General features: G+C 41.4%; 1 protein-coding gene across 1 annotated transcript in view; it reads right to left on the bottom strand.

The window, feature by feature from the left end:
• The window catches only part of TMEM87A (transmembrane protein 87A), a 45,060-nt gene that overhangs the window by 22,310 nt on the left and 11,928 nt on the right, over window positions 1-10,822 (bottom strand). Inside the window, exons 9-12 of the mRNA XM_018559256.1 lie at window positions 10,093-10,192; window positions 9,245-9,338; window positions 6,822-6,893; window positions 1,229-1,337 (exon numbers count right to left, since the gene is read on the bottom strand). Coding sequence (XP_018414758.1) covers window positions 1,229-1,337; window positions 6,822-6,893; window positions 9,245-9,338; window positions 10,093-10,192 — 375 coding nt within the window. The remainder of the gene's footprint in view (window positions 1-1,228; window positions 1,338-6,821; window positions 6,894-9,244; window positions 9,339-10,092; window positions 10,193-10,822) is intronic.

Below are 10,822 nucleotides of genomic sequence, written 5' to 3'. Positions count from 1 at the left end.
TATATATCTATATCTATATAGATATATATACACACATATAAATAAAAAGGTGGGGAAAAAAGTAATTTTTTTCTGACCTGACAAATTCTGCTGCGGGTGGGGCATTGCAGTGCCATTCATTTCAAAGGTACACCAAACCCACCTCCCACCCAGTCTGTTAGCCCGCACTAAAACACACGTTACCACGATGCAGTGCGTTCCAGTGCAGTGAGATTGCAAAAAAATTGTGCGTGCAGTTTTATTCTGAAGTAAACTTTATGTTTGTAACACTGCATTTGTGAATTTTATTTTCTAAATTAAGGATGGTATTTCACGTTTTTCATCCGATTAACCGATAAATTGCCCAACTAATCGATTCTGAAAATAATCATTAGTTGCAGCCCTAGCTGACAATTAAAGGTGTGAAGAATCACTCGGCTGCTCTTCCTACTGCTACACCACACCTCCTGATAACACCATTATTATAATCCAGAAATGAGAAGAGGATAGATAGATTACATTTGTTATCAAGACATGCCATGTAAAGGACTATCTTGTTATACACTGAGTGGCCAGATTATTATGACCACCTGACGTTGGTAGGCAAATTAGCTATAATTTCGCGCTGAAGTTGCTAGAGGGCCAGACCATTATAAATAGGGAAGCAGGTTGTTTACCACGACAGTAGAAGTGATTTTTTTTATGAAGATATGGGTAAACAACGCGATTTAACAGCCTTTGAACGTGGGAGGATTGTTGGCGCTCGGAGCCATGGAGCGAGTATCAGCAAAACAGCAGAGTTCGTTAAATGTTCAAGAGCAGCTGTTAAAGTGTTTAAAGACTGGACTGTCAGCCGAAAATCTGGGTCTGAACGTGCGAATTGTGGCCGTCAGCGACTAGTCAATGTTAGGGCAGAACGGAGAATGGCAAGACTGGTACAAGACAACAGAAGGGCAACAGTGCAGTGTCAGATTCCTCGCATCACCTTTCATCATCTCGTGGAGTCACGAGGCGGCCCAACAGAGTCATCTCGTGGCCCAACGAAGTACTGATGGGGTGGACACAATAATCTGGCCACTCAATGTATAGACATATAGAATAGAAGTTACATCACAGTGTATAGAATGGAAGTGACATCACAGGTCACATTAGAGAGGAAGCAGTTGAGTGGCGTGACAATTTTTTAATTCAGAACATACATACATCTTATTCTAAAGTAAACATAAAATCACAGGACAATCAGACTTACCTACTACAGCCAAGATAAGTGTATTTGTGAAGTGTCTGTAAAGAGACAGCTTGACCACATTCCTTCGTAGTCTCAGCAGCTTCATGGTCTGTGTCAGGCTTATGAAGATGTGCAGGGTGGTTAAGGAAAATGCAGGACTGCTGAAATCTTAAGGATCATATATTCTACTAAAAGAAACAATATAATCTACTAAAAGTTGTAATCTTGTTAGGAACTCCAAGATATCATCTATTAAATGTACACACACTAACTAATACAGCGCACTTGTTTGATAATCTCACCATAGAAAAAAGTTATACTCAACACAAAAATAAATTAATTAAATAGGCTGTCGGGGGGGAATCAAAACTTATGCAGTTATATAAAGTGCTCGCAACTAAAGGTGACTGCACTTTCTTTTCTTCAAAACCTTGTTGTCAAGACCAAATATCAGCTGGGTTTCATTTTTATTGGATGATGAAGCTTAGACAATGCCAACTGCTAGTAGGTATCAACTGTGTTTTCAAACAGCTGTCCAAGGAGTAGATTCTTCAATGCATGACTCTGACCTCCTGAACAAGATTGAAGGCGCCAGTGTATGGTTCAACTGCTTTTAAAATTTCCTGATAAACCACCAGATGAAATCAAACAGCTGGAATGTACTATGAAGCTGTAAGGCCTCGTTCACACCTGACCATTTTGCACTCGACGAACGCTCTACAAAACGGTCAAAAATATAAAATTGCATTGTAGTCAATGCCCTCGTTCCCACCTTGCCGTATTTCCGCCCGTCCCTAACGCCCTACAAAACGGCCCACGCCTGAAAAGGTCCCAGGACTACTTTGGGCCGTTTTGTAGGGCGTTTTCCATTGGGATACAGCCAAGTAGCCTTTGGAATCGCACGACTTTTTTTTACCGCAAATCGCGGTAAAAAACGCGCAACAGACACGCATATTACAGTATGCCTAGGTGTGAATGGGGCCTTAGACAACCATTTATGTACGTTTATGCACTCATGGGGCAGTGAATGGCTGCTATAATCAGAGTATTTTTTATACAGGATTTTTTATTTTGTTAACAAAATCCCTTACAAATTGACAGCCTTATTTAAAGGGCAAAGTGCAATGATCTGAACACCCAATCAGAATAGTTTTTACTCTTGCTTTTAGTATAAAAAGTAACTGGTTTGGTAAAATTACTGCACTTTGCACTTCACTTGGCGAGTACGGCTGTAAATGTAAAGTCCAGACAGGCAAAGTAACATGGGTAGACACAACGAAAGTAGTCAAGGAAGGATATCCACCAGCATAAAGCAGTGTCAAGAAAAGCCAGAGGAATAAAAGCCAGGGAGGCGAGATCAGACTGTGCCTATACCAGGAATGGAGCAAAGAAAGGACAAGGAAGAGACATGAGAGAAGAGACAACTATTCCAAGATTCAGACAATAACGTACAGCATGCCTTTAGGCCTCATTTTCACAGGGCATTATGGGATTCCTACGGCAAAGAACCTATGGACTCCTGCAGCAGGAATCCCAGTTGTTTCCTTTAGATGCGGCCGCTGTACCCACTGAATTAAATGCCAGGGTGACAGTGGCTGCAACTGTCAGCAGCAGTCTGCGTGTAATCATACATGGCACAATTACCTGCAATTTAGGATAGATGACTGTGGCTGGATGCAGGATCGATGCGTTCAGACATAATCATCTATTCCAAATCACATGTAATTGTATGATTACATGCAGACTGCCACCCTGTATCTGCCTCAGCAATCCCATAAGTCCCTGTATGAACAGAGGCTTGGGATGTGGAATACACCCTGGGTTATATCCATTTCTACATGGCTAGGACTAACCGCATCAATACCCAAAACCCACCAAATCCTAGCTAAACAGAATCTCATCTAAGACCAAAACACATTTCATAAGACACTTCAAAGTAAATTAACAAGTCCAGTAAATAGAACAGAACTGAAAAATATTAGAAAATGTATTGCCAAGAAGTAGCTGGAGACCCAAAAAATGTTTTGATGTCTTATGAGAACACTTGCCTTACCTTAAGGTAAAACTCCAGCCAAACCTTTTTCCCTATTAGACTGAGTAAAACTTCAGTCAGGTTTTTGAAAATAAATACCAATAGCACCAGAGATGACCACTCCACTGAAGAGATATACATGCAGAAGTTCTACAGGCCGCTGCCCCACATCAGTCAGGGAAACTGTGATATCTAATGAAAAAAACAAAAACAAGGGGCGCCTTCCCTAGTGTAGATACATTTTTTTAAACAAATGGCTAAAGTAGAATAATACTCACAAAAGTGTAGATAACATTGAGCCTTCAAAATCAAAGGTTGATCCTCATTTTAGCAAAACGCAAGACACAGCATGTGACAGCTGCACAGATGGCGGTTCCTGTGTGACAGCACAGTATGCCTAGGTTAGGTTTCCTCATTGTACTGTCCTAAACAGGGAAACAGAGCCTAGGCATACTGTGCTGTCACACAGGAACCGCCATCTGTGCAGCTCTCACATGCTGTGTCTTGCTTTTTGCTAAAATGAGGATCAACCTTGGATTTTGAAGGCTCAATGTTATCTACTCTTTTGTGAGTATTACTCTACTTTAGACATTTGTTTAATAAACATGTATCTACACTAGGGAAGGCGCCCCTTGTTTTTTCATCAGGTTTTTCATAATGTCCTTCTCCTCTGGGGGGGGATTCCCTTCAATTCTTGTCCAGGTGATGGAGAATTCTTCAGTGGAGACACACAAAGCAATAAAAACACTGCCTTGAGTAACACTTTAAGACCTTTGGGAGTAATAGTGCATCTGTGCCCCTCCACAACCACTGAGCTTTAGCATAACGAAGATAAATAAGTGTCCACACAAAGGTCCTATTTTTATTTCTGATACGGAAATATATCTTCACTATTAAAAATGCTGATGGCGCTCTCCTTTATAAAGAAACAATAAATGCAGTGCATGTACATAACCGGTATATGACAAAAACAAAAAGGTGATAAGCGAATGATTACCCACGATCTACATGTTTGTAATACCCTTAGAGATCATAGTCACAAGGGTTAATAAGCTTCTCCTTTCCACTTCACTTCATAAGAATACTGTTCACTTTTGGGGAAGTTCCCTGAGATTAGGCCCATATATATGACTAGTCCTTCTGTGAAACCTAGTACGAGGTGTTACTGTAGATATCTACTCAGTTAAAGGAACATCTAAAGAAAAACTATTACCAACAACCAGCTTGGTGCAACACAACTGATTTAAAGGTAGACCTGAGCTAGTGAAGTGAAGCTTTGCTATGTCATAACAATAATTTACAAAGGTTTATTGTGCCTAAAGCTGGGTACACACACTGCATTGGTGACCCTATTCTTCCAGCAGAAGTAGATCATTCGAAAATATGGAAAAATATTCAGCCGTGCGCATTGCTCAGCGTGAATGGAGGCAATTTTTTCGTTCAGCCTACGGGCTGAACAAAATATTCTCCTGTATACACTTAAACAGTACCTTGAAAATGTTACTTTTGTCTTGCATATCTCTTACAAAAACAGCAGTGCACTCCTTGTATGCAAGTGTTCCTAGACACTCTTGTGCCTAAAGCCTAATAGCTATATATATCTTTAGTGTGAGATCTAATACACTGTTGTCTTTGGCTGCTAGTCCTGTGAGATTTGGTGATGTCACTACTACACTGCTCACTGGTCTTGATGCTAAAGGCTGACATGAGGAAGCAAAACCCCACCCCTACGAAGATAGTTGCCTCCACACAGTATTGTAAGTCAATAATGGAGAAAGATCAGCTGCAGGGAGTCCACAAGCAGTACTGGTGACTAGTCCTTTGCCCCTTGACTCCCTTTTTTTTTTTTTAGGAACACCTTCACCAGCTATTACAGGTTAAACTATTGTGAACTATCAATAGTTGGTCAACTATTGTGAAGTGTGTAATTACCAATCAGAATATCAAACTATCAGTATCTATTCATATGCACTTCTAGGCATTTGGAAAAACCCTTAAAACTGTAAGAAAAAGTTGCCTTTTACCATATAAAAATTGTTTTATCCAGCGGTCATGTGACTGCAAGAGCTCCCTCACCATCCCTCTTCTGCACAGCACTGACTGAGCAGGGCTGGGCAGGAGGCATGTCAACCTAGCTAGGGGGCACCAGGCCGCAGCAATGACTGAGGGGCATCAGCCAGGCTGACAACAGATGGTATTGGCACACTGTACATCCAAGCAGAATGGCATACTGTAGGTCCGATAAGCAGCTAAAGCAACACGATCTGACCATGCCAAGCATGGATCTGCTTCCATGCTTAACGTACTTAGAAACCTATAGCGAAGCAAGAGGACTGTCAGGATCGCCAGGTACAAAGTACAAGTTCCTATTCAGTGTATAAGAAAAATGAACTAGTATGTGGCCCCTAGGGACTATAACCCTTAATAGACTTTGAAAAGAGGATTTTACTGTGAGCTCAAAAATCTTATTTTCTCTATCATCCATTGAGGGACACAGCCTCCAATAAGTAAACAATAAGCCAACAAAGTACCTTATGAACGGCATCTGCGGAAGCAAAGACATCCACTTTTTTAAATGTAGAAAACGTATATGTACAGAGGACCATGTCACAGCCTTACAAAGCTAGGACACAGAAGCTTGATGATTTAAAACCCAAGCCCTTGCGATCAGGAGGAGCTACAAGTTGCACTACCAGGGACATAAACCACATCATAACAGGTGAAAACACCACTGCTGTGAGGAAAAAAAAAAAGAAAGAGGAATGAGTACCCCAGGATGACAGAGTGGGCTCAGGAATTAACCCGGACACGAGTGCCTCAAACACATGAAGTACCATGGGAAAAGGAAAGAAACCCTGTGAGCAAGCAGACTCTCATTCTCCTAAGAACACTAAACAAAGCTGAGCATGATTGGCGTGGAGGGGTAATAGTCCCTGGGGATGGCCTCCAGATTTTTAAGTGTCAAGTGTCCCTTTCACTTGCAGAGGACAGTATAACCCTAGGTTGCTTAAAGAAGATGCATCCCTCAATGGATAACAATGAAAGGTCAACTCTTTGCTTTAGATTAATTTTAGTTCATGCATTCACACCCATTTAACCTGCAATATGCATGTATTTCATCACCCAGGTCATTTCTTTCTATGATGTATGCAGGTGAACCCAGCAATCTCCAAAGTGCCAGCATGTACAGATACATAAGACAGTTCTTTCTAGGATGTTATATATGAGCAATAAGCCCAGGAGCCAGAAATGAAGTCACTATAAAGTTTGAGACCGAGTGCTTATAATATATATCAAGAACACAAATTCATGCATTAACAACACAAGGGATGACCAATACATTAGCCTTGTACACTACTCAAATTTTATGGGAAGCCATAAAAATGACTGTCATTAGAAAGCTTTGCACAACACCTTTGCTCTTGGCCTCGGCCTCCAAAAAGCAAGCCATTTGGTACTTTATTCTCTTGAACACATTAGCCTGAAAGCCCATCTGACAGTGGGAAAAAAAAATTAATGGATGCTAAAATGAGAGTGGAGATACAACAGGCCCATGAGAATACATGGCAGCTAAAAGGATATCCAAAAGAGAATGCAGGCATCAATCAATGACAGAGCCAGATGTGCTATCAATGCTACGGTACTGAAGTAATGCTAGAGCAGAGATCGAGAGAGCACATGGTATTAATGTCATGGGGACAAGTAAATGTTAGTGATGAGCAAGTATGACAAAGCATGCTGCACAGATTACACAACACCAACTAAACAAATTATCTTACAAAAATAAGACCGTAGGGCTTCTTTCTGAAGGAAACACATTGGTATAACACACAAGTAGCAGAAGCTCAACTTAACATAAAGCAGAAATGTACCCAAATTAAATGCAGTGTTATGAATTAAAGACTAGGCTCCGTCTTCAACCAGATCTTTAAGGCTGGCTCCACGTTGCCGTATAGTACTGTGATGCATTATGGTGCCATTCATTTATATAAATGAATTATATATTATGAATTATATAAATGTAACACAGATACCATGCATTGTGAGGCGCTGAATTGCAGTTATTATGAATGACCCCCATATTCCTATGTATAACTACTATGGGGAAACACAGTTGCGTTGTGGTTAATTTGTAACCCCTGTGTTCAATGACTACCAGAGATGGTAAGTGTATGAAGTTTGTATGTTTCTCCAAACAAAAATAAACAAATATATAACTGTGTGTATGACTTAGTTGGGGACATTAGTTTATAATCTTTAAGTGCAGAGACTTGTGTGAATAGTTCTAATACTGCTGGAATAGTTTATTTATGCCTGTACCACATCACTGGTGTCCGGCCCGAGGCCCACCCCCTCACCCAATCATGGGCTTAGTTGTAGAGATTCTCTACAATTAAGCCCATGATTGGTTAAAACAGGTCAGAGGGTGTGGGACACCAGTGATGTGGTACAGGCTTCAATAAACTATCCCAGCAGAGTCCGATGTGTGGTCCGCTTCTGTTTGAGGCTAGGTTCACATCTAGCCGACACCTCACCGTGCGACAAACGTGCACGATGCCGCGCAGTCAGGAGTTGCCAAGGTGTGAACCAATCGCGCTGTGGGTGCCATTATTTTCTAATGGCGCCCCAGTCACGCTGGGCGGATCGCACGGTTTCCCACCACAATTCCGCCCGTGTAAAACAGCCGCGCATCGTGTATCGCAAAAAAAAAGAAAGAAGAGGTACTTGAACCTTTTTTCTGCAGTTGCCGTGCGGATGTCACCCAAATCAATGGGACCGCGGGGCAATCGCTGCCTGCATTGTGCAGGACCGCACGATCCCAGGACGCGCGTCCCGGGTATCGTGCAGGTGTGTAGCCTGAATGTGCTGGCGGTCAGAATACAATGCAAACAGCAGGATTCCTCAATTGATACACTGTTAAGTGCTGATTGAGTAATCTGCTCTACTTTCCTCTTTCAGCCTGCAGTTTGAACGCGAAAAATAGTGCAGTGTATGGCCAGCCCAAGACAGCCTCACCGATCTACGAACAAGTCGGCTCGCAATGATCGGGTGAGTACAACTTGTTTTTTTTAGCACCTAGACACAAATGTGCAGTCAACCTTTGCAGTGCGGGGTAGCCCCACATTTTAATGTGCTAGGAGTATGCATGTTTAAACATTTTCCAGGGAGCAAGGATGGCGGCATGCAGTACTTTTCACCCCTATAGAACATATAATTGCTGGGAACTGCTGCTTTAAAAAGAAAACACACAGACAAAAAAAAAAAAGTTTAAGAGAGAACTGCAGCACTTCACTCTGTGTTGTTTCAGATCAATGCAAGATGAAGGAAAGCAAGTCTAAGGCTCAGACCTGTAAATGGTAAGTGAGCACACTAAAGTTTATTGTTGCTCCAACATTGCTCAAAAGCCCTTATTTTGCAAGGCTAAAAAAAAAAAATGCAGACACTTCAATCTTTGCTAACGAATTCAGTGTTTCACCTGCAATTCCCCTTTAAACATCTGGTGGTGGGCACTTCACCCATGTCTACTGACATGCCAGTATAGTTCTGCCAAGGGCAGAAAACTGGATCAACTCTGTTTCGCATAGCACACATATCTTGCACCAGCATGCTTAAATTTAATTTTATTTCAGCCATTGGTAAAAAGCACAAGGATAAAAAAAAAGTGGCCAAGATGCAAGCAACTGTTGAAGAGCTTATTAGACATCCTTAAGCATGATTTTCATAAATGAAAACACAGAGGGGGGAATTTATCAAAACTGGAGCAGACGTAATCTGGAGCAGTTGCCTATGGCAAACAATCAGCTTCTCTCTTCAGTCTGTTCAGTTAAGCTTTGAAAATGAAAGGTGGATGCTGATTGGTTGCCATGCACAGCTGCTCCAGATTTTTGTCTGGGCTAGTTTTGATAAATACCTCTCAGACTAGTCTTAAAACTACAGACATTCAGAGAAGTATATGCTCTCAGTTTCAAGTTTACACATTACTTTACTGAAGTTCTCACACTTACCCCTGAGACCCTCAGCACACCTTCCACACCAGAGAAGAGGAGATAAAGAGCTCCAGCCATGACAACCTTATGCAGTGTGGCACCTAGACGGGGTCTGTGATTGATATTTAAAGAATTGCATTGTAAGTATTTCGTCTGAAGCAAAATTGTTGTAGTGTTTATTTCTTCAGATTTTCTTTCATACACTCAATTTGCAAATATATACACATTTGAGGAAATTACAGCTTTACAAAGAAAAAATAAACTAACATGCAGAATGACAATGGAAACCAAATGCAAGTCTAATTTCACCAAAATGACCTTACACATTAACAAACCCACACGTGCCAAGAGTCTGTGTCGATGGGCTTTGCCCTGCATGTCACAATGCTACCAGTATGAGTCTCCTCTTAAAAATGATTCAGAATTCACCTACAGTGTACCTGACCTGCAGAGGACACCTACTTACCTGCTTCCTACCCTCTCGGTTAGCTAGAGAGACTGCCAGGATTTATTAATATCCGGTATGAATCTACTAGCAGCTCTTGGAAGTATAATCTTTAATGAAAAAACTAAATGACTAAATTAATAAACCAGAAGAGAGGGAGACATCCATTCTCCTGAGGACACGAAGTAAAACTGGCAGGTGTGAGGTGGGAGGGGTTATAGGTTTAAAGTGGCAGGCTTTAATTTTTTTTGCCTGGTGTCCATTTATCCTAGAGACATATACAATATATATTATACAGAGAGAGAGAGAGAGATAGCAAAGAGCCATAACAAGCTGTCATGACCAAAACCATGGTTAGTGCTATTTTTAATGGGTTAAATAAAAAATAAAATGGAGACAGGAACATCTGATAGACACTCACTTGACTATGCCATAACCCAGGCTGACTATGATGACAAGTATCCGTGCCAAGGATCTCTTCACAGCTGACAGCAACTCTCCCAGGATTACAGCTCCCTGCACTACCAGATACAGAAAAAGAAACAATGTAAATTTCAAACTTTATGTTCTTATATGTTATTTTAGTTACAAGATAAAGTAATAAATCGAAGATTAAAAAAAAAACTGCATAAAATCCTCTAATTTGTGAATGTTCTCCTATGGGCTTTAACTACCTTACGTCCATGGCCGTTTGTGTGGTTAAAAAAAAAATAAAATAAAAAAGAAGGATTCTGCCTCTACTTAGTTGTCTTAGGATGTCAGGAAACCTGAAATCGCCCAACTCTGTCTACAGATTTTTCAGATTTGCTCTCATAATATGGGGTCAGACCCTGAAAATAACCCAGACCAAGTTAGGCCAGAGTCTGTTAGAATTTTGTCTGATTTAGAAGAATCAGCTGAAATTCTTACAGTGGGTGGCTGTGCTGGCTCGCCAAAAGCTGGGCTGAAACTTGTCGGCCAATCAGTTGCAGACATTGCCTGCTCCAGCTGCGCAAGTTTCAATGATCCTAAATTCACACTTTGCTCCAGGTATGCCAGCTCAGGGCTGACATTTATGCTGTGGAAAGGAGGGGGAAGTGTCATGCCCCCCCCCCCCCCCCCCAACCCCCAACGACCCCAACCCAAACCCCTACCTACACCAACCCAAACCC

Source organism: Nanorana parkeri, unplaced genomic scaffold (genome assembly GCF_000935625.1).
Source record: "Nanorana parkeri isolate BGI_ZX_2015 unplaced genomic scaffold, ASM93562v1 scaffold386, whole genome shotgun sequence".
NCBI lineage: Eukaryota > Metazoa > Chordata > Amphibia > Anura > Dicroglossidae > Nanorana > Nanorana parkeri.
This window is presented reverse-complemented; position numbering and strand designations above follow the sequence as displayed.